Source organism: Eubalaena glacialis, chromosome 3 (genome assembly GCF_028564815.1).
Source record: "Eubalaena glacialis isolate mEubGla1 chromosome 3, mEubGla1.1.hap2.+ XY, whole genome shotgun sequence".
NCBI classification, from domain to species: Eukaryota; Metazoa; Chordata; class Mammalia; order Artiodactyla; family Balaenidae; genus Eubalaena; species Eubalaena glacialis.
This window is the reverse complement of record NC_083718.1, coordinates 22,020,994-22,045,929: the sequence shown is the minus strand read 5'-3', so window position 1 is coordinate 22,045,929 and position 24,936 is coordinate 22,020,994. Positions and strand designations below refer to the sequence as shown.

The 24,936-nt window shown below is 45.2% G+C and overlaps 1 protein-coding gene across 2 annotated transcripts in view; it reads left to right on the top strand.

Annotated features, from left to right (window-relative positions):
• The window catches only part of SUSD4 (sushi domain containing 4), a 135,606-nt gene that overhangs the window by 60,571 nt on the left and 50,099 nt on the right, over positions 1-24,936 (top strand). For both annotated transcript variants that reach the window (XM_061185337.1, XM_061185336.1), the window contains exon 3: positions 7,126-7,338. In XM_061185337.1, coding sequence (XP_061041320.1) covers positions 7,126-7,338 — 213 coding nt within the window. The remainder of the gene's footprint in view (positions 1-7,125; positions 7,339-24,936) is intronic.

Genomic DNA, 24,936 nt, shown 5'->3' with positions numbered 1-24,936 from the left:
TCCCCCAAAGACTCATATAGCAGTTTACAGGGAAAGGGAAGCCCGGCCCTAGTTTGAAATTGATTTGGCTACATTTGATACACTCTTCCTTTCTAGGATGTGACTTTTCAGTTATAATAAGCCAAAAGATTGCTTTTCGCACCTCTTTCATTTTTATGATTCTTTTCAAAGACTTCTGTTGCTCACAGAAAAACTGTCTGGTAGGTTTCAGCAGACTCAAAAGTAACCAAATGAGAAGTGTCAAGACCTCATCATGAGATTGAGGCTGGATGCATTTCTTTGTATGTGAAGACAGGGATTCTCTCAATCCCACTGAGAACAAGTTCAAATTATAATCCTACCCATGACTTGTTCCTGGGCTCACAAACACTAAGCAGGAAAATCAGTGCCAGTAATGGAGACGCCAGGACTTAAGAGTGTGACACAGGCTGAGAATGCAACCAGAGGGGACCTCAGGCCGGGACTCTACATCAGGCTGTTCAGACCCCAGGCCCCAGGCGCTGCCCCCACCCCTGCCACTGTACCCCGACTGCCTCAACGGGCTGCTTACCTGAACTCAGGGGTCCAGAGAGAAATATCATCCTCTGGAGTGTGGGGACAGTCAGCATCCATGTTACTCACGTTTGTAAAGTGCATGAGTACCTTTAGGAAGACTGTATTATTCTGGGTTCTCCAGAGAAAACAGAATCCATAGGAGATAGATCACATGCACGCACTATAAAGACTTGGCTAATGCAGTTATGGAGGCTGGGAAGTCCAAGATCTGCAGTTGGCAACCTGGAGACTCAGGAGAGCCGAGGGTGTAGTTCCAGTCTGAATCCGAAGGCCTGAGAACCAGGAGAGCCCATGGTGTAAGTTCCAGCCTCAGTCTGAATCTGAAGGCAGGAGAAGATTGGTGCGCCAGCTTGAAGACAGTCAGGAGAGAGCAAGAATTCTTTCTACTCTCCCTTTTATATTCAGGCCGTCAACTGATTGGGTGAGGCCCACCCACATTAGGGAGGGCAATCTGCTTTACTCAGTCTACCCACTCAAAGTCAGTCTCATCCAGAAACACCCTCACAGACACAGCCAGAATAAATGTCTGATGAAATATCTGGGCATCCCCTGGCCTAGTCAAGTGGACACATAAAATGAACCATCACAAAGACTGTCTCTTATAGATAGGTGTTGCACTCTGAATTGAATTTAGAAGCAACTGCTAGGGGATGCCGCTTCCAGCCACTTATTAAAATGGAATATTCCCTTTTCCTCCCACTTCCCCCACAAAGAAACATATTAGAAATCATTCTGTGAACTCTTTTCTCCATGCTGTGGCTACTTAGCTCCAAAGCATACACAGAATTTGAAGAATGGGGTGAAAGCGATTGGGACCTTAGGAGTATGGTTCCTAGGATAAGATTATTTGAGTGGGCTCATGCTCAAGTTATTTTCCACTCCTCTTCCCTAATACCTAAAGCAGCCCACCCCCTTAATGGATGTGTTATCTGATGGGGCTGATCATCAACATTTCAGAAAGACATTAAGAGAACAGCTCTACAGAAGAATGACCTGGGCTGGGAACTGATCCGCTCAGGGGTGATTTGAAAAGTGGAGTCTGAAGCTGTGGCAAGTCCTAGAAAATTACTATCTTGCTCAATGAGATTAGTTGTCCAAAATGAAGAATATTTTCTTCTTATACCATCCCATTTTCTGATTGTTCTCTTTTTACCACTTGTTCTTATTTCCCTCTTCCATGCCAAGGGCTGGATCCCACGGCCAGCAGCACCCTGATCATCAGCGCTGTCCCAGGCACAGGAACAGAGCCGGAGGCTAGCAGTGGTGACACAAAAGCAGGGAAAGTGGATGGAAATGCTCTTTTTAAAAGGAAGGAATAAAGAAAGAAAGAGTATCGAGTTAGATTCATTGGGAAATTCTGCTGCTCTCCCGTCATCATTTCCACGATGCTCTCATCATTTATTTATTAGAGCAGGAGTCGTTTTTCTGATGGATTCGGGGCTGCATCTTCAGCTCTCACTTGAATGATCTGTCCTTCTCTGAGAGAGAACAGCTCTGTGGCCCAGGGCACGGTGGTAGGGTGGTGTGACAAGTCGAGGGGTCAGTGCCTAGGACTTAGCAGTCCGCATGGCTCATTTGTGAGCAGGGGGTGACTGGCCAAAAGTGTGTGTGTGGTGGCGGGAGAGGCACAGATGTCTCAGCCAAATCCTTTGTGTAAACCTGCCTTGGGCCCTACAGTGGAGACGGAGGAGGAAGGCTGAGGTGTCTGAGGATGTGGATTGGAGGAAGGGTATAAAAATCTGAGAAATGCAGTCTACTTAGGCTGGGAGAAGAGAGGAAGGCGAGAGGGTGTTAAGAGAGAGTGTGTCTGTGCTGGGGGAGAGAATGCACACCTCCCTTGGAATACGTAAGCTTGGAATACGTAAGCTTCTGGGACTATCAGAGTGATAGGTGTGACTGTTTGGTGGGATGGGGTAGGGATCTTTGCCTGATGAGTCCAGCAGAGCATGTGGCTCCATCCATTCATCCACCCTCCATCCATCCACCCACCCACCCTCCATCCATTCATCTTCTATTCATCCATCCAACCATCCATGCATCCACCCACCTATCCTCATCATCTATCCATCCATCCATCCATTCATCTTCTGTCCATCACCCATCTATCCATCCATCTATTCACCCACCTATCCTCTATCCATCCATCTATCCACCCACCAATCCTTCACTAGCAGCACTTGTGCAATGCTCACACTCACTATAGGAGGAAGTGAAGTATAGGACCCCATCTCCCCCTCCAGGAGTTCACAGCCCAGTGGGAGAGACAGCTAAGCAGACCAATGACAGGGCAAGGGGCACGCTAAGAGAGGTCAGCCCAGGTGCCTGAAGGGAGGAAGAAGGCTCCCAGGGGGAGGCGCTATTTAAGCTGAGTCCTGGAGGCTGAGCACATTATGGGGCACATGCTTCCCTCAGCGGAGGTTCCGGCATAACTCCCCTTCCTGCCTCAGTGGAGGGCAATCCCTCCTCCGGGGTTTGGGTCCCCTTCCTGCCCACATCCAGGTGCAGGGAACTTACCCCACTTGCCTCCCCCTCATCTGCAGTCTTTGTTTCTCCCTGCTGTGTAGAGACGTATTCAAATCTCCTTCATCTTATAATTTTATTACAACAATAAAACCCCTCCCTTGACCCTAATCCAGGGATAACTCCCAACCTGTGTTCTTTTGTTCACACTAAGCATCTGGAAAGAGAAGCCCATGCTTACTCTCACTGCCCCCCCCCCCCCCGCCCCGACACATCAGCAGGCAGGCGTCCTCCCCCAGGGCTAGTTCTTCCTTGTCCCTGAAGCTGCCTGGGCACTGGTCTCAGTGCTCCGTGCCCTCAGCCAGTGGATGCTTCTCAGACTTTGCTTAGCGGATCTCAGCTGACACTGCCGCCCATTCCTTCCTTCCTGCAACCCTTTCCCTTGCTTCCATGACACAGTCAGGTCTTCCTCCTCCACGGCCCTGTATTCCCAGCGTCCTTTGCGGGTGCCTCGGCTGCTGCTTCTCTCACGCTGTGCTCGTTCCCGGGACAGCGCACCCGCCCATGCCCGCACCAGCCCAGGGCACCATGGAGCTTCAGGCTCAGCCTCCAGCTCATCACCAGACATCTCTGCCTGGGTGTCCCCCTTCCACCAAGAACTCAAACTCCCCGGCCCCCCACCAGACACATCATTGCTGTCTTCACCTTGTCCTGTCAGTCTGAGTGCACGGCCCCACTGACTACGCCGTCGTCAACATCAGAACGTGGGCGTTATCCTAGATGCCTCTCTTTTAATTCATTCCCCTAACCCCGTCCTCCATCCAGGCGGTCACAGGTTTTGTGATTCTGTGTCCTTAGTGTCTCAGGTGGCCCTCTTTCTATTCCATTGCGTCCGCCTTGGTTCTGACTCCTCGTTTCCCACCCAGTTCTGGCACGAGCCCTGAAATCCCACGGTTCTCAGATGCTGGTCCTCCCTCGGGCAGGTGCGGGACTGGCTGCCTAAGAGTCATTGAGAGAACTTTCTAAAACTCAAGACTTCTGGGCCCGACCCCAGCCAGAGAGAGCCTGGATCCGTGAATGTCCTTTTACAAAGCTGCCCTCCTGCTCCTCTGGTGCAGCTGGTGGCCTGGAGGCACTTCCGACGAGCTTCCTGCCCCCTGCTTGGTCTATACGAGTCAGTCCTCTGTGCGAGTACAGGAAAGATCATTCAACAAAACAAATCTGATCCCAGTCATGTCTTTGTTCAAAGCTCTCAGTACATGCCACGCCCCTACCCCTCACCTCCTCCTCAAGTCCAGACCCTTAGCTAACACATTCAGCCTTCGGGATCTGCTGTCGCCATTTCCTGCCCTCCCTTCACCACCCTCCACCCCAGGGCTCCACCTGTGGCAGTCATCCTGCCCCCAGCCCGGCAGAACCGCCTCTTCCCTGAAATGTGCTCAGCGGCTTCCCACCTCCGTGCCTTGCGACCTGCCCCCCCAGTACCCTTCCTCCCTCTGGCTGGCGGGTGTCTGCCTAGCTGTGAGGAGTCAGCCCCAGACCTTCCAGAAGGCTGTCCCCTCCTCTTACCCTCGGCTTGCCCTTCTGTGGCCGCCCAGTGTCTGATACAGCCTCTGTTTGACTTACAGCGTGTGTGTCAGAGTGACTTTCACTCACAGACTGCCAGAAAGTGTCCAGACCATTCAGGTTTCTGTATGTTTATGCTTCTAGGCTTTCTCGGCTGGGATGGAATCACGAATTCCATTGCTGCTAGTTGCCCCCTCAATACCATAATGGGTGTACGTTTAAAGGACCCACGCTGAGATGGCCAGACTCAGAAGGAAATCATTGACCTTCATCACTTAGGAAGCACTTGACAATTTACAGTACTTTCCTTTGAAGCAAAAACATGAAGCCATCACTTAACGACCTGCCAGTACTTTATTGCCCTCCCCCCAGATGGGTATTAATCACCCTCCAAGGGGCTGGAACACAGCCTCCACTGTCGGGGTGCTTACAGCGGGGCAGAGCTGCAGCTGCGTGTCAGGGGGGCTGAGAGGCTAGATGATGTCTCCTTTGTCAAAGCATCTTCTGTTTGATAAAGTATCAGACCTGCTCCCACTTAAAGATGTAATAGACTCAGATGTGGACGCTGTCCACTTCCCTGCTTTCCTCCTTGACTTTTCGCTTGGTCCACAGCCGCATGCCCTCGGCAGAGAGAGCACGTTATGACTGCTGGACCCCGTGCTGCCGCGGTGCCTACTGTGCCGTGTCGTGTGGCTTTCAGCACAGCGGTGCTGGCAGAATGTCCAGGGTCTTGAGGTCAGTTGGGGAGGACAGCAAGTGAGTCCTTCATGAGCCCATGAAAGTTGGGGTCAGGGAATCACCTACCAGCTGAGGACGTTTTGCAAGCCCAGTGTGTTACAGAGGATCAGATGTCTCATGAGTCCGACATCTGGGCATCACCTGGAAACCACGTGAGTCCTCCAAGAGCCCCAGTGATACTGCCTCTGGGTCTGGGCTGAGATTTTCTAAGATGGCCCAGGCTATTCCTGTCCCTCTGCCACGTCTTGACCTGGCTGCGCTGGGGGTGGGGGTGGACGGGCACACCAACCCCCATCTGGATGGAGTCATGCATAGTTGTTCTGGGTACCTTTTCAGGAAGGATTTGTTGGTTGATTTTGTAAGAAAATGGAGTAGAAGGCCTTCGTAGTGCACAGAAGTTTAGGGTTCTCTCTGTCGCCTGCATTGCTTTCCTTGGAGGGTACGTTGGAGCATTGTGCACATAGATGACCCCTTCCTTATCCTTGGTGTCCCCCAACGAGCTCGTGACATCCATGAGCTCCGTGTGGCTACACAAAAGATCGTTCAAAAATGCAAATCTGGTCCCGGTCATGCCTTTGTCCGAAGCTCTCAGTACGTGCCATGTACCATGACCCCACCCCTCTCCTCCTCATGGAGACCAGAGTCGGGCCTTCGTCCCAGCCGTCTGGCCGTCTCCCTCACCCCGACATCCAGTCAGTTGACAAGGAGCCCCTGGAACCGGGATGTCTCACACTCTGGTGCCCTCCTTGCTGCTTCCAGCACTTTCCTGTGCCCTCAGGCCCACCACATCTGACCGCACCATTGCCTGGGTCTCCTAGCCACGCTCTGGGCTCTTCCTCCTCCACTTAGTCCCTCAGGCTGCTGTCCTGTCGGCCTCCTGGTCCCCACTACCCAGCTCCATGGCTCCACGCTGGCCTCCTCGCTCAGCCCGGCTTTCTAAGGTCACCCTGGTATGTCTCCCACTCCCTTTTCCAGCTCTGTTTATTCACTCATCAAACATTTATGGAGCACGTTCTAGACAGAGCTGTGATAGGTTTCACAAGAGTGAAAAAGTCTCAAAACCTGTCCTCGAGGGGCTCATAACCCAGAATGAGAGGCGATCATTCTCCAAATGATTCAGTACAGGGCTGTGTTCACGTTACAGTGGTGGAACCAATGGGGGGGGCAGGGGGAGTGGGGTTAAGGAAGGCCTCCTGGAGGAGGAGAAATGTGGACCAGGCCGGGCTGATGGGGGCGAGGGCAGGGGGCAGGGGAGGGTGGGCATCGCCAGCCTGCCTCTTCCGCAAACCCTGTATCCTCTCAGCCACCTGCTGCTCTGCAGATACGCCCGCGGTCTCCCAGCCCGGCCATTGCACCTGCCATTCCCCGGTGTCTCCCTCCACAAAGTTGGTTCTGTCCTTGAAGTCTTACCCGTCTTTCAAAGCCAGGCTCAGATTCCCGACCACCTTTCCCCTTTCCCGACCACCTCTCCCTCCTCCGCTCCCTTCTGCATTTTGTACTTCAGTCTCGACATTTACCGTCTTGTATTCCTTTCATTGTTTACTTTTCCTCATCTCCTACTCCTAGAACCTCTTGAAGGGCTAACTTGACCGTGGAACTGAAATCACTAATGAGCGCTTTTCTAAGCAAAGGGCAAAAAGCAGTGTGAAATGTGCACTAGAGTGTTTATTTTCTTGGCTTTTTTATTGGTGGAGTTGGGTGGCCCATAGCATCGGAAAGAATACAGTGTCTGCCATTTATCATGGGAAACCTTCAGCATCCGAAGAATATATTCAGAGGCACCTTTTCTTCTCTCTGTCCATGTAGGGTTCGATGACCTTCAGGTGTGTGCTGACCCAGGAGTCCCTGAGAATGGCTTCAGGACGCCCAGCGGAGGGGTTTTCTTTGAAAGCTCTGTCACCCGATTTCACTGCCAAGATGGATTCAAGCTGAAGGGCTCTACAAAGAGACTGTGTATGAAACATCTGAACGGAACCCTAGGCTGGATCCCAAGTGATAAACCCGTCTGTGTGCAGGAAGGTAAAGTGCTCCCCTCCACCCCCTACCCCCATCCCATGGAAGCCACTCACGTGGTCAGCTTGTGGCTGCAGGGGTATGAGGCTGTGTGCCAGACGGGGCGGTACCCTGGGCTGCTCTCTGTTTCAGGGCTGATCCTGCAGGCTAATGGAGGAGCATGCATGTTCAGTAAGGGCTGGGGCACGGGATAAATGCATCTCAGCATCAGGAGTAATCGTCTTCCTTTTCTTTCTCAATTACAACCCAATTTATCACCATTTTTGTCAATGCAAGAGAGCAACTCAGATAACATGAGGGCCATTTATTATTGGGCTGCCAACTCAGCACTCACGTCCATGTTACTCAATAAAAAGTGCAGTAAATATATTGGGCCAAAACTGTATATAATGATACAGAAGATGCATGTTACTCAGAGAATTAAATCAATTACTACTTATCAGTTCTGCATTAGACATGATTCATTTAAGGAAAGAAAGAACTGTGGCAAGCAATGGTAGATTGACATGGTAGACATTTATTTCTAGCAGGTATCCCTAAATTTATTGGTCGTGACAAGATATTCATTTACTCCTAGCAATTATCCCTAAGTCTGTTGGTTGAAACAACTTTATATATGTATATATATATATTTTTTGCTTGTTTGTTTTCACTCTATAGAGATACTTTTAGAGTTTAAAAGAATGCATTGAGTTTAGCTACTTGGAATGCCAAATTGTTGATTATATATCTCTGATGATCAGCAAGGTTGAAGTAGGAATAGGCATGAATTAAGAATTAATTCTAGCCCCAAATTTCCATGAGGCACAGAACTGATATTTCATCAAGTTCATTAGAAGAGAGTTTCACTTTCTCTCAACACCATTATTGATTTTATTTGGGGATGGAGCTTTTATAATAATGCTATGTAAACTCTTATTCTGATTTAGTGTGTATCTTCTTTATGAAACTTTTAAAGTAATTTAATTTGGCAAGCATTGATCAAACATCTATTATGCTCCTCCTTATGGAAATTATAAAGGATGGGCAAGGTGGTGTCTTACCCTTAAAGTACTTGCTATCTTTGCTTTTATTTTCAAGGTATTTTTTAAAAAGCCAAAATTATATAAAGAATTAAGGTTTTTAAAAGTAAATTTATTTTTCCTCTTACATGCAGTCCATGCAAGCTATGATTTCTGTAAGATTCTATTAATTAAAAGTTTATTTAATATATAAGATAGATAAACAACAAGGACCTACTGTATAGCACAGGGAACTATATTCAACATCTTGTAATAACCTATAATGGAAAAGAATCTGAAAAAGAATATATATAACAATCACTTTGCTGTACACTGGAAACTAACACAACACTGTAAATCAACTCTACTTCAATTAAAATAAAAAGGTTATTTAATTTGTATGTAAAGACTTTCCTGCTAAAACCTATGGCCTAAGATACCCAGTACTTAAAACCCAGACAAGCTCAAAAACATCAGAGAACAAAGAAAACAATAGGCTTCCTGAATATTGCCCAGAGATGAAGGCCCTCTGTTACTTGGTCATCCTGGAAAAAAAAAAAAAGTTTATCCCTTTTTAGATGAGCTTCTTTCCAACCTTGTACATAACAATGTAATACATAGTAATTCCAAGAAAGGGAGTGAAAAATCACTTTGGAGTAGAGGCTTCTATTATATAGGTCTGCGTGCATAATTCTGAACACTTAGCCCCAAATGTGCTGGGAGGGGCTGTGTACCTGGGGATGGCAGTGGAGTGTCAGTTCTTTTATTAGGCAACTTAAAATAAGACCAGGTGCTTCCAAAGAACGTTCCATGATTCCTCATTTCCAGTCATGATGTTGTGCTCTAATCGTCATTTTACAAAGTTTGGAAGAACAGGTATTGCCTTTCTAAGTACGATGGTATAATTAATTATCTTTATATAAATGGTGGTCTTTGTTGGTCTTTGAAAGATCTGTATAAGGAGATTACTTTCGTTGCCCTCACGGTGGAGAAAATCATCACTGTTAGCATCCTAAGCCTTCTGTATGTGGCTTACAGGGGCGAGGGGCACACAGAAGTCTACTCCATGGATGTCGTAAAGCAGGGAAGAAGCTAAACTATTTTTCCCTGGAGTTGTAAATGGCCTTTATTCCCTGATTAGGACTTAACGCTGGGTGAATAGTAAGGGCTGCTCAATTCATTTGTTTCCGTTGTTAGGTAATTCTTTTTTTTTTTTTTAATTAATTAATTTATTCATTTATTTAATTTTTGGCTGCACTGGGTCTTCGCTGCTGCACACGGGTTTTCTCTAGTTGCTGAGAGCGGGGGCTACTCTTTGTTGCGGTGCACGGGCTTCTCATTGTGGTGGCTTCTCTTGTTGCAGAGCACGGGCTCTAGGCGCATGGGCTTCAGTAGTTGTGGCACGTGGGCTCAGTAGTTGTGGCACGCGGGCTCTAGAGCGCCGGCTCAGTAGTTGTGGCGCGCGGGCTTAGTTGCTCCGCGGCATGTGGGATCTTCCCAGACCAGGGCTCGAACCTGTGTCCCCTGCATTAGCAGGCAGATTCTTAACCACTGTGCCACCAGGGAAGCCCTGTTAGGTAATTCTTAGAGGGCTAATGGATTTTTCTGCATGCTGGAAATAGTGATAACAATAAATTATCACATTTTTTAGGTCATTAGAGTTTAAAAGTACATTCAGATTCACTATCTCATTTAACAAGTACAACTGCCCTACAAGACAAGTCTTACTGTCCTCATTTCCTGATTAGGAAACTGAGGCTCAGAGAAGTTACTCGCTTTGTCAAAGTCACACAGCTGATGAGTAAGCAGCAGATCTGTAACTCATTCTAAGCCAGCATTTTTCCTCTACAAGATTAAGTCTAACTTTCCTCTTGGTGTCACAAAAGCCCTACTGTAATCAGTTATGCAACAACACATTGTTATAACAAATGGCATCATCAACGTTCAGAGTCGAAGGGACTCTAGAAATTAGATAATCCAAGCCCTCATTCTAATTTAGTTTTTGTTTGATCAATAGGGAAACTGAGTCTCAGAGAAGTTAAGAGTCTTCCCAGACTTAAATGGTGATTTAGGGACACATCTGTTCTAGGCCAGGTCTTGTCACTGTTGCCTGGACTCCTTCCAGGCTTCCCTGCTGTCAGCCAGTTCTGCCTGAGATACAGATTTTTAAAAATAAGTTCATATGCATTAAAATGCTTTATAACAGTAAAGTGCTCTACAGAAGCAAGGTGGTATTAAAGCAAATATTTTCTTGTGCATTCACACAGATTCCCTCTCTTTTATTCTCCACTTCACCCTGCCACACATACCAGCCATCTCCCTTCTCTCCTTTTACTCCAATCTAAATGGTTTATTCCAAGCAAACTCACTTATAGAAGTTTGGACTTACAGAACTGATAATATAGGCAATGAATTAATTTCCTGGCACCCAAAGCCTCCAGCCTAAGAAATATCTGTGCTTGTCAAAGCTGCTTCTGTAAGACTAGAGCCTGCACATCCCTGAACAGGGGTGAGGATACTTATGGTCCAGGGAGCAGGGGAGGTGACCAGTATGGTGGAGAGGGTACCATGGAGTTGGCAAAGGACTGAAAATACTGCCTGGGGGCACAGGGCTGCTGACATACTAAGTACAGTGACTAAAGGCCAGGGGGACAGCCACCATCTGGGCCTCTTCCTTTCCAAAATCACTCAACTAGTCTACTGGGGGACACTTTCCCTGCTAATACATCCCTTTCCCACATTTCATAAGAAAAAGTATAGGTAAAGTCAGATTGACTTTGCATAAATTCATTTGAGGGGAGACCTTCAAGATGGTGGAAGAGTAAGACGTGGAGATCACGTTCCTCCCCACAAATACATCAGAAATACATCTACATGTGGAACACCTCCTACAGAACACCTACTGAACGCTGGCAGAAGACCACAGACCTCCCAAAAGGCAAGAAACACCCCCACGTACCTGGGTAGGGCAAAAGAAAAAAGAAAAAACAGAGACAAAAGAATAGGGACAGGACCTGCCCCTCTGGGAGGGAGCTGTGAAGGAGGGAAAGTTTCTACACACTAGGAAGCCCCTTCACTGGCGGAGACTGCAGGTGGCGGAGGGGGGAAGCTTCGGAGCCATGGAGGAGAGTGCAGCAACAGGGGTGTGGAGGGCAAAGCGGAGAGATTCCCGAACAGAGGATCGGTGCCCACCAGCACTCACCAGCCCAAGAGGCTTCTCTGCTCACCCGCCGGGATGGGTGGAGGCTGGGAGCTGAGGCTCACGCTTCGGTTGGATCCCAGGGAGAGGACTGGGGTTGGCTGCGTGAACACAGCCTGAAGGGGGCTAGTGCGCCACAGCTAGCCGGGAGGGAGTCCGGGAAAAGGTCTGGACCTGCTGAAGAGGCAAGAGACCATTGTTTCGGGGTGCACGAGGAGAGGGGTTCAGAGCACCGCCTAAATGAGCTCCAGAGACAGGCGCGAGCCGCAGCTATCAGCGCGGACCCCAGAGACGGGCATGAGACGCTAAGGCTGCTGCTGCCGCCACCAAGAAGCCTGTGTGCGAGCACAGGTCACTATCCACACCTCCCCTCCCGGGAGCCTGTGCAGCCTGCCACTGCCAGGGTCCCGTGATCCAGGGACAACTTCCCCGGGAGAACATGGCGCGCCTCAGGCTGGTGCAATGTCACGCTGGCCTCTGCCGCCGCAGGCTCGCCCCGCACTCCGTACCCCTCCCTCCCCCTGGCCTGAGTGAGCCAGAGCCCCCGAATCAGCTGCTTCTTTAACCCCGTCCTGTCTGAGCAAAGAACAGACGCCCTCAGGCGACCTACATGCAGAGGCGGGGCCAACTCCAAAGCTGAACCCCAGGAGCTGTGCGGACAAAGAAGAGAAAGGGAAATCTCTCCCAGCAGCCTCAGGAGCAGCGGATTAAATCTCCACAGTCAACTTGATGTACCCTGCATCTGTGGAATACACAGATTCCACAATAGAATCTGTGACAATAGAATGTGTCTACTCGTTGAATAAACAACGAATCATCCCAAAATAGAGGCGGTGGACTTTGGGAGCAAAGATATATATATATTTTTCCTTTTTCTCTTTTTGTGAGTGTGTAAGTGTATGCTTCTTGGTATGATTTTGTCTGTATAGCTTTGCTTTTACCATTTGTCCTAGGGTTCTGTCTGTTCATTGTTTTCTTTTTTTTTAGTATAGTTCTTAGCGCTTGTTATCCTTGGTGGATTTGTTTTTTGGTTTGGTTGCTCTCTTCTCTCTCTCTTTCTTTCTTTTTTCTTTTCTTTTTCTATTACTTTTTAATTTTTTAATTTTTAATAATTATTTTTTATTTTAATTTAATTTAATTTTTCTTTCTTTCTTCCTTCCTTCCTTTCTTTTTTTCTTTCTTTCTTTTTCTTTCTTTCTTTCTTTCTCTTTCTTTCTTTCTCTCTCTCTCTCTCTCTCTTTCTTTCTTTCTTTCTTTCTCTTTTCCCTTTTCTTCTGAGCCGTGTGGCTGACAGGGTCTTGGGGCTCTGACCAGGTGTCAGGCCTGTGCCTCTGAGGTGGGAGAGCTGAGTTCAGGACATTGGTCCACCAGAGACCTCCCAGCTCCACGTAATATCAAATGGCAAAAGCTCTCCCAGAGATCTCCATCTCAATGCTAAGACCCAGCTCCATTCAATGACCAGCATGCTACAGTGCTGGACACCCTATGCCAAACAACTAGCAAGACAGGAACACAACCCCACCCAGTAGCAGAGAGGCTGCCTAAAATTATAATAAGGTCACAGACACCCCAAAACACACCAACGGACGTGGACCTGCCCACCAGAAATACAAGATCCAGCCTCATCCAGCAAAACACAGGCACTAGTCCCCTCCACCAGGAAGCCTACACAACCCACTGAACCAACCTTAGCCACTGGGGCCAGACACCAAAAACTACAGGAACTACGAACGTGCAGCCTGCAAAAAGGAGACCCCAAACACAGTAAGTTAAGCAAAATGAGAAGACAGAGAAACACACAGCAGATGAAGGAGCAAGGCAAAAACCCACCAGACCTAACAAATGAAGAGGAAATAAGCAGTCTATGTGAAAAGGAATTCAGAGTAATGATAGTAAAGATGATCCAAAATCTTGGAAATAGAATAGAGAAAATACAAGAAACGTTTAACAAGGACCTAGAAGAACTAAAGAGCAAACAAACAATGATGAACAACACAATAAATGAAGTTAAAAGTTCTCTGGAAGGAATCAGTAGCAGAATAACTGAGGCAGAAGAACGGATAAGTGACCTGGAAGATAAAATAGTGGAAATAACTACTGCAGAGCAGAATAAAGAAAAAAGAATGAAAAGAATTGGGGACAGTCTCAGAGACCTCTGGGACAACATTAAACACAACAACATTTGAATTATAGGGGTCCCAGAGGAAGAGAAAAAGAAAGCGTCTGAGAAAATATTTGAAGAGATTATAGTTGAAAACTTCCCTAATATGGGAAAGGAAATAGTCAATCAAGTCCAGGAAGTGCAGAGAGTCCCATACAGGATAAATCCAAGGGGAAACACACCAAGACACATATTAATCAAACTATCAAAAATTAAATACAAAGAAAAAATACTAAAAGCAGCAAGGGAAAAACAACAAATAACATACAAGGGAATCCCCATAAGGTTAACAGCTGATCTTTCAGCAGAAACTCTGCAAGCCAGAAGGGAGTGGCAGGACATCTTTAAAGTGATGAAAGGGAAAAACCTACAACCAAGATTACTCTACCCAGCAAGGATCTCATTCAGATTCGACAGAGAAATTAAAACCTTTACAGACAAGCAAAAGCTAAGAGAATTCAGCACCACCAAACCAGCTTTACAACAAATGCTAAAGGAACTTCTCTAGGCAGGAAACACAGAGAAGGAAAAGACCTACAGTAACAAACCCAAAACAATTAAGAAAATGTATAGGAACATACATATCGATAATTGCCTTAAATGTAAATGGAATGCTCCAACCAAAAGACTTAAACTTGGCTGAATGGATACAAAAACAAGACCCATAAATATGTTTTCTACAAGAGACCCACTTGAGACCCAGGGACACATACAGACTGAAAGTGAGGGGATGGAAAAAGATATTCCATGCAAAAGGAAATCAAAAGAAAGCTGGAGTAGCAATTCTCATATCAGACAAAATAGACTTTAAAATAAAGACTCTTACAAGAGACAAAGAAGGACACTACATAGTGATCAAGGGATCAATCCAAGAAGAAGATATAACAATTGTAAATATTTAGGCACCCAACATAGGAGCACCTCAATACATAAGGCAAATGCTAACAGCCATAAAAGGGGAAATCTGCACTAACACAATCATAGTAGGGGATTTAACACCCCATTGTCACCAATGGACAGATCATCAAAAATGAAAATAAATAAGGAAACACAAGCTTTAAATGATACATTGAACAAGATGGACTTAATTGATATTTATAGGACATTCCATCCAAAAACAACAGAATACACTTTCTTCTCAAGAAACAAAAAACATCTCAAATAAACAACCTAAACTTACACCTAAAGCAATCAGAGAAAGAAGAACAAAAAAACCCCAAAGTTAGCAGAAGGAAAGAAATCATAAAGATCAGATCAGAAATAAATGAAAAAGAAATGAAGGAAACAATAGCAAAGATCAATAAAAGTAAAAGTTGGTTCTTTGAGAAGATAAACAAAATTGATAAAGCATTAGCCAGACTCATCCAGAAGAAAAGGGAGAAGACTCAAATCAATAGAATTAGAAATGAAAAAGGAGAAGTAACAACTGATACTGCAGAAATACAAAGGATCATGAGAGATTACTACAAGCAACTATATGCCAATAAAATGGACAACCTGGAAGAAATGGACAAATTCTCAGAGAAGCACAACCTTCTGAGACTGAACCAGGAAGAACTAGAAAATATCAATAGACCAATCACAAGCACTGAAATTGAAACTGTGATTAAAAATCTTCCAACAAACAAAAGCCCAGGACCAGATGGCTTCACAGGAGAATTCTATCAAACATTTAGAGAAGCGCTAACACTTACCTTTCTCAAACTCTTCCAAAATATAGCAGAGAGAGTAACATTCCCAAACTCATTCTACGAGGCCACCATCACCCTGATACCAAAACCAGACAAAGATGTCACGAAGAAAGAAAACTACAGGCCAATATCACTGATGAACATAGATGCAAAACTCCTCAACAAAATACTAGCAAACAGAATCCAACAGCACGTTAAAAGGATCATACACCATGATCAAGTGTTTTATCCCAGGATTGTAAGGATTCTTCAATATACGCAAAGCAATAAATGTGATGCACCATATTAACAAATTGAAGGATAAAAACCACATGATCATCTCAGTAGATGCAGAAAAAGCTTTTGACAAAATTCAACACCAATTTATGATAGAAACCCTTCAGAAAGTAGGCATAGAGGGAACTTACCTCAACATAATAAAGGCCATATATGACAAACCCACAGCCAATATCATTCTTAATGGTGAAAAACTGAAACCAAAGATCAGGAACAAGGCAAGGTTGCCCACTCTCACCACTATTATTCAACATAGTTTTGGAAGTCCTAGCCACAGCAATCAGAGAAGAAAAAGAAATAAAAGGAATATAAATTGGAAAAGAAGAAATAAAACTGTCACTGTTTGCAGATGACATGATAGTATATATAGCGAATCCTAAAGACGCTACCAGAAAACTAGTAGAGCTAATCAATGAATTCGGTAAAGTAGCAGGATACAAAATTAATGCACAGAAATCCCTTGCATTCCTATACACTAGTGATGAAAAATCTGAAAGAGAAATTAAGGAAACACTCCCATTTACCATTGCAACAAAAAGAATAAAATACCTAGGAATAAACCTACCTAAGGAGACAAAAGACCTGTATGCAGAAAATTATAAGACACTGATGAAAGAAATTAAAGATGATACAAACAGATGGAGAGATATACCATGTTCTTGGATTGAAAGAATCAACATTGTGAAAATGACTATACTATGAAAAGCAATCTACAGATTCACTGCAATCCCTATCAAACTATCAATGGCATTTCTCACAGAACTAGAACAAAAACTTTCACAATTTGTATGGAAACACAAAAGACCCCGAATAGCCAAAGCATTCTTGAGAAAGAAAAACGGAGCTGGAGGTATCAGGCTTCGGGACTTCAGACTATACTACAAAGCTACAGTAATCAAGACAGTATGGTACTGGCACAAAAACAGAAATATAGATCAATGGAACAGAATAGAAAGCCCAGAGATAAACCCACACACATATGGTCACCTTAGTTTTGATAAAGGAGGCAAGAATATACAATGGAGAAAAGACAGCCTCTTCAATAAATGGTGCTGGGAAAAATGGACAGCTACATGTAAAAGAATGAAATTAGAACACTCCCTAACACCATATACAAAAATAAAATGGAATAAAGACCTAACTGTAAAGCCAGGCACTATAAAACTCTTAGAGGAAAACATAGGCAGAACACTCTATGACATAAGTCACAGCAAGATCCTTTTTGACACACCTCCTAGAGAAATGGAAATAAAAACAAAAATAAACAAATGGGACCTAATGAAACTTAAAAGCTTTTGCACAGCAAAGGAAACCATAACAAGATGAAAAGACAGCCCTCAGAATGGGAGAAAATATTTGCAAATGAAGCAACTGAAAAAGGATTAATCCCCAAAATTTACAAACAACTCATGCAGCTCAATATCAGAAAAACAAACAACCCAATCCAAAAATGGGCAGAAGACCTAAATAGACATTTCTCCAAAGAAGATATACAGATTGCCTACAAACACATGAAAGGATGCTCAACATCACTAATCATTAGAGAAATGCAAATCAAAACTACAATGAGGTATCACCTCACACTGGTCAGAATGGCCATCATCAAAAAATCTAGAAACAATAAATGCTGGAGAGGGTGTGGAGAAAAGGGAACCCTGTTGCACTGTTGGTGGGAATGTAAATTGATACAGCCCCTATGGAGAACAGTATGGAGGTTCCTTAAAAAACTAAAAATAGAACTGCCATACGACCCAGCAATCCCACTACTAGGCATATACCCTGAGCAAACCATAATTCAAAAAGAGTCATGTACCCCAATGTTCATTGCAGCTCTATTTACAATAGCCAGGACATGGAAGCAACCTAAGTGTCCATCGACAGATGAATGGATAAAGAAGATATGACACATATATACAATGGAATATTACTCAGTCATAAAAATAAACGAAATTGAGTTATTTGTAGTGAGGTGGATGGACCTAGAGTCTGTCATACAGAGTGAAGTAAGTCAGAAAGAGAAAAACAAATACCGTATGCTAACACATATATATGGAATAAAAAAAAAAAGTGGTTATGAGGAACCTAGGGGCAGGGCAGGAATAAAGACGCAGACGTAGAGAATGGTCTTGAGGACACAGGGGAGGGAAGGGTAAGCTGGGATGAAGTGAGAGAGTGGCATGGACTTATATATACTATCACATGTAAAATAGATAGCTAGTGGGAAGCAGCCGCATAGCACAGGGAGATCAGCTCAGTGCTTTGTGACCACCTAGAGCTGTGGGATAGGGAGGGTGGGAAGGAGACACAAGAGGGAGGAGATATGGGGATATATGTATATGTATAGCTGATTCACTTTGTTATAAAGCAGAAACTAACACACCATTGTAAAGCAATTATACTCCAATAAAGGTGTTAAAAAAATTCACTTGACACTTATGCAATACATGTCAAATCAGGACATGGAAAGATGCTATCCATACCCTGATAGCCTTAAAAGGGGTGGGGTCAGTATTACAGCGATTCAGACTGTGATTTGCACGCCATGAAGAAGTAGTTTATTTTAAAAATAAATATTCCAAAGAAACTAAACTAAAATGAATTCAAATCCACTTATATTATGAACAAGTATCATATGGGGAGACAGAGAAGAATCTGCCTATGCCTCGCCAAAATCTATTTATTATCAATATTAATGGAAATATTTCATTACTTGACCATCCCGTGGTCCAGCTGGGATACAGAATACATCTCACCTCTTATGGCATTGGTTATACTAGCTAGACACAAGTTTTTGGTTTTGTTTTAAAAAAGAGAACTAACTAAATAATTGTGCCTAGTTCCTGGGTAGGGTGAGAGCCTTACTTAGACTGCGAGATGATGTTCTGTAGCACCCAAATCCCCCCTTTCTTTGGATTCTCATTTCTGGGAGAGTGTCTGGGACACCGTTTAAAGCCGGACACCGTTTAAAGCCAGACACCTCTAGCCAGAGCTTCAGCTTCTGGGTGGATTCAGGATGCCCATGAAGCATCCTTGGATGTAGACCCTGTACCCCTTGTACAGAAACACACCTGTTTCTTGTCTCCTTTGAGTTTCCTCCTCCCGATCATGCACCCGGGAAGGCAGAGGCTACACCAGCGCCGCTGCAGAAGTACTTTTTTTTTTTTTTTTTTTAATTAATGCTTTTATTTATTTATTTATTTATTTTTGGCTGTGTTGGGTCTTCGTTTCTGTGTGAGGGCTTTCTCCAGTTGCAGCGAGCGGGGGCCACTCTTCATCGCGGTGCGCGGGCCTCTCACTATCGTGGCCTCTCTTGTTGCGGAGCACAGACTCCAGACGCACAGGCTCAGTAGTTGTGGCTCACGGGCCCAGTTGCTCTGCGGCATGTGAGATCTTCCCAGACCAGGGCTCGAACCCGTGTCCCCTGCATTGGCAGGCAGATTCTCAACCACTGCGCCACCAGGGAAGCCCCAGAAGTCCATTTTTATGCAAAGGGTCTTCATATCGGAGGACTTCTTCTCAGACCGTCCTCTGTGAGGTGGAGGGGACTTTCTCTTTTCTCCTCACCTTCTCTCTTGAGCAGCTCTGCAAATAGTCAGTGGTCTCGTTGGTAAAGTTCAGATAGATCTGTACTAAGCAAATAAAAAGGATTTGGGTGAAGTTAGAGGCCCACAGTTCTCGCAGGCAGACAGCTTGTTCAAGTGCGAGTCTTCCAGAGCAGGTTCCAGACCAGCTTGAACCCCCCATGGCTCTTCTGAGCAACCCCAGGACCACGCCGCTGAGCGCTGGTGGGTCTGCTGAGCGCCGCTTGTTTGAGAACCAGCTCGCTGAGCAGACAGCTTTCTCAGGAAGTCCTCCCTCTGTGCTTGGAGCCGAGCAAGAGACAGAAGGACTGTTTCAAGCACACATTGGTGTAGCCCCAAAGGGCCGCCCCTGTAAGGAGAGCCGCCCTTGGGATGGCTTTCCTCGCTCTGAGAAGGACCAGCGTAGCCCCTGGCAGGATGGTCTGCTTGGAAATGCAGTCCCAGGGGCCGCGTTGAGACCCAGGAGCTTTGCCTGACGACCCACAGAGCAACCTCATGCGGCCTCTTGGTGCTTCTCAGGGGAAAGGTCCCTCCACCTAGGAGGGAGATGTGGGTACCAATGACACGCTAGCCGTGGTGCACGTGATGACCAGCTCCCCACACTAGATGTTACCATGTATATTACCTGCCAGTCTAAGCAGGCGGTTCTCATGCATGAGGTGGGCAAGGGAGGCCCCAGCACACTGGCAGCTGTTTCCTGTGGTGCTTCCTGGCCTGTCTTCTTTCATCACTTGACTGTAGGCCTGGTGGAGCCCGTCTGCCTGATGCCCCCTTTAGACAGGCGGTCTGGTTAAGACTTTTGCATCCCTCAGGTAAGCCTTTGCCCGCGAATACTTACAATGAGCTCCTCCAGGAGTTGATAATTTTTTTTTCTGGCCTCCCCTTTACTGCTTTTCCTGACATTTGACTTCCAAGTGCAGTTGGCGCCAGCCATTTTTTGTCACTCACACACAAGGAACGCACGTGGGCATTCTTTGCTTCCATCCTTCTGATTATCTTGGTACACATTTTATCATTGCTCTGCCCACAATTAGCAATGTTGTCAAAGCAATTGGGAATGAGTTTTCCAGAGGACATTGAGAATAGAGTTGCCAGTCCCAGGTCCTGCACTCTGGGGATGTTGACAAAGATGGATTCAGAGAGGCAGCAGATGAAGGAGAAAGATCCCTAGACAGCAATCCAGAACCTGCCCCGCCCCCATCATTATCGGCAAAGTCTACCTTGGTGTTGGGCACCCGGCCCGCCCAACACCCCCATATACCTGTTCCTGGTCTTCACATTGCCTCTGTTTTCCCTTCTCAGCAAGACTGCAGTGTTTTAGGAGGCGTCTGCTATTTAATTAATTAATTAATTCATTCATTTATTTAATGGCCGCACTGCACCGCATGTGGGATCTTAGTTCTCTGACTAGGGATCGAACCTATGTCCCCTGCAGTGGAAGCGTGGAGTCCTAACCACTGGACCGCCAGGGAATTCTCTAGGCGGCATCTGTTATATGTATTGGGTACCTATGCTTTATATGCATTATCTTCTTTACTACAGCAACCCTGTGAGGTTCTACTACCTTACAGACAGGAAACGTGGAGGCTCGGAGAGGCTAAATTTTCCACGGTCTCATAGGTAGACCTGCATCCCAGTGGCAGAGCTAGTAACCAGATCCAGGTCTGTGCTTTCCAGTATGTTCATCTCACCTGACCAAAGCTGATTTTTCCCAGGGGAAGGGAGGGGGAGCAAGTGACACATAATCACAGTGGGCCACACCCACACCTCATGGGGGTGGCATCTTGCTTAAACCGGTAAGAACCTATTCATGCAGGGCACCGGTTCCCAAAGTGTGTGCCAAGGACCCCCTGCATCAAGCACTTGTTAAGAATGCATATTCACACCTCCTGCATTAGCATGCTAGGAGTGAGGCCAAGGATCCTGCATATTTTTTTAAAACTCTCAACAGATTCTTATGCAAAAAAGTTTGAGGCCTACTCATGTGGGGATGTGGTCTGATATTGTTTTACAATGGGGAAGGGACCATGATTTTTTCTAGTGTAAAACAGAGGTTCTGGGAGATCATTAATTCTTAGAATCAGAGAATGTCACTGCTGTCATTTGATAAACAAAGAAACTAAAGCCAGGAATGCCCTGGAGGTCCAGTGGTTAGGACTTGGCGCTTTCACTGCCGTGGGCCTCAGTTCAATCCCTGGTCGGGGAGCTAAGATCCCACATGACTCGTGGCCAAAAACCAAAACATAAAAACAGAAGCAATATTGTAACAAATTCAATAAAGACTTTAAAAAATGGTCCCCATTAAAAAATAAGAAGAAGAAGAAAAGAAACTAAAGCCTGTAGAGTTTAAGTGACTTACACAAGTTACATGGCTAATAAACCAGGATTAGGACCCACATCCTGACTCCTAGCTCAGTGCTCTTTCTACCATCCGGCTGGTGTGCAACCCAGGCTGCGTGTCAGAATCACCTAGGGAACTTTTAGAAATAACAGTGCCGGGAACTTTTAGAAATAACAGTGCCTGGAACTTTCTCCAAGAGATTCTATTTTGGTTGTTCTGGGCAATGGGAGCTCGGACATGGTATTTCTAAAAGTTCCCAGGGTAATTTCAGTTACTGCTGCCACCTGCATTTTTTGTCTCAATTGCCTTAATTGTCTGCTTGTGGCTGAAGGTCACAGAGAGCACAGGAGAGCTGGCCCTGTCCCTTTCCCAATCTGCTGTGTCTCCATGCTGAACCCCTCTCTGCCCCAGTTCCTTGCAGAGTGCAACAGGGAAAAAAAATGAATTCACTCAGTAAGCGTTATTTTTAAGTACTTACTAAAATATTTTGACTCCCATAGACCTGACCAGGATTGCTGTAAAAGATGAGTAATTTGATGTTAAGAAGGTTCCTTGAGTTTCCTGGGGAAAAGGTGCAATGTAAGTTTAAGTAGTATTATTACATTATAAATTTTTAGTTAAAAAATTCAACTTGACTCATGAGCTAAAGCTGGCAGTAAAGATGGCAGGTGACTCCTTTATTCAGTGAAACTGTGGGGTGCAGGCACTTTTCAAAAGCAAGGTAGTCCTACTTCTTTTTTACAGTTACTCCTACATTAAGGTGAGTTGTCTCCCAGTTCCAGAAACTTCCCAAAACAGATGGATGCTTTAAAAATGTTTTGTTTAGGGCCCTTTTCTTCTCGTGTGCATTTTCTACCATCTAAAATTTCTTTCTTGTTGCCTTGGACATGGGTTATCAGAAACAGCAGCCTGTGCCCACAAGGGCAAGTATTTGCATGTCTTCCCCTAAGATAATCTCTTTGCATTTTCCATCTTCTAAGATGGGAAGGAGCAGAGCACTGCCTCTCCCGGTCTCCAGGACCACTGTCATTACTTATTTATGATTCTTGTAACAGAAGTCACTGCTTTCCTACTCTCCCTCCCTTGTGGCTTCAGTGTGAGTTTGGGTTTTTGTTCTTAAAAAGATTTCTTTAACTTAAATGTGGTCATGACTTGAAAGGAAAAACAAATCCAGAGGAAATAAGGTCAGGTCAGCTGGGGGCAGATGCAGCAAAGATAAGTGACAGAAATGATCAGTTATCATTGTTGCAAGATGACAGCCGGACCGCCTCAGACAAGGTTCACAAGCCTGCCCAGCTGAGCCCCCTGTAAGTGCAGAGGGAAAATCCAAATCCTAGCAGCCTTTACCAGCTGCTTCCCGTCATCTCCCATGTCATGTGAGTGCTGCCATTCTCCCTCTCGGTACAGGGGCCATGGAGGTATGGAGTTGCTTTAAGTCGCAGAATTATTCGAAAGTGCAGAACATCCGCACGTGTACAGATCCTTGTCAGATCGTGCATAAAGGTCACAAAATGATTGTTAGCAACCTCGAACACCACGCCCATCATGGAGATTCCCTAGAAAGCAGTTCTTCACAAGCTTGCAACTGAAACTTGCCAGAATTAGGTTGGCTGCTTGTGAAAAATACAGGGCAACCCATCCTTCCAAACCTATCCCAGAGGAAGTTCGTTTTTCCCTCATGCTGATCTTGAGCAGTTTGGGGCTGACCGTGGCTCCCCAGTCTGCATCTTGGAGGTCCTGTTATAATGCAGATCTCCTCAGAACCCCACATCGGGCCAGCGGAGGGAGAGGCCTTGGGTGCAGAGCTGCCTCCCAGCTGCTCAGATAAGATTCTGTTCTTTACTGCATTTGTCTGACATAGCTGCTAAGGATGGGCTGGGGCTTGTTAAATGTGAACCAGCCTCTGCATTTGGACCGCTGTCTTCAATCTAGTCAGTCACCTTGTGTATCCATCAAGCAGTGGTTCTCAACTTTGACTTCATGGGAATTGCCCAAGGGGCATGTTAAAAATGCACATTTCCAGGCCTCCTCTTAGAGGTTTTATGCATTAGGAATCTGAATTTAGCAGGCACCTCCAGGAGATTCTCATGCTGGCAGGCCTTAAAACACACCTTGCGTTTCTTGCCGTAGGTGCTCCACAAGCAGAACATCAAGATGTAGGTTACAACCTATGTAAAGTCCGCAGCCCATGAGAATGGCATTTGAACGGTCTTCTTTTATTTTTCTTGTGAGCTCAGCTCTAGCAACCACGTGCTTCTATCACTTCCTTGTTGTTGAAAGTGAAGGCTACTTTCCAGAAGGTGGAAAGAGACCTCAAAGTTTTTTTAAGAATAAAATCGATAAAATTCTGCTTATAAAGAGAAGAGCAAGAAATCAGGTCGATTTGTCTCCTGATTTGTTGGCCAAACTCTCTGAACCAAACCCAGTTTCTCCAACAACCTCTATATCTACATAAGAGGTCAAATTACCTTCCAAAAAGTTTCTGGAAAATAATTAAGGTTTTATGCTTTCGGAAATTTAAATGCCACCCCAAGATGTTTAGTCATTCATTTCCCAAAATTCTGCTAAGCACTCTCTATTTGTCAGGCCCAGAAGCTCCCAGTTTAGTTGGGAAAGATCACTACTTTTCCGGTGAATTTCCTTACTCCTCTTTCTGGATTAATTTTGTTGTTGTTGCTTTAACCTTTAAAATTCATAAAATATAACATATAGAGAGAGATGTATACAAAACCAAACAATTCTGCAAATTATCACAAAGCAGACACTCCTGTCACCACTATCCAGGTGAAGTTATAGAACATCACTGGTACCCCAGAAGCACCCCCCAATCACCGTCTCCTCCCTCCCTCTCTGAGGTAACCCCTTTCCTGAATCATGGCAGTCATGTCCCACGGTAATCACTTAGCCTGGAAGTGTGCATTCCTAAACATGATACTATTTTAAGTGTAATTTACTTTTGCCTTATTTTTGAGTTTATATACATGGAATTATAAGGTAAGTATAATTTTATGTTGGACTCTTTTACTTTATGTTTGTGAAATTCATGCATATTATTGCATGTAGCTGTAGTTTGTTCGTTGGCATTGCTACATCATGTTCTATTATATGAATAGACCATAATTTGGACATTCTGATGGTAATGGAAATTTAGTTTTTTTTCCAATTGGGCCTGTTACAAATAGTGCTGCTGTGAACATTCTTGAACACACCTCTTGGTGAATATATATATCCACATTTCTGTTGGATATACACCTAAGATTGGATATGCTGGGTCATAGGATATACCTGTGTTTAGCGTTAATAGGTACTGCCATTATCCAAAGTGGTTGTACCAGTTTACACTCCCACAGCAGA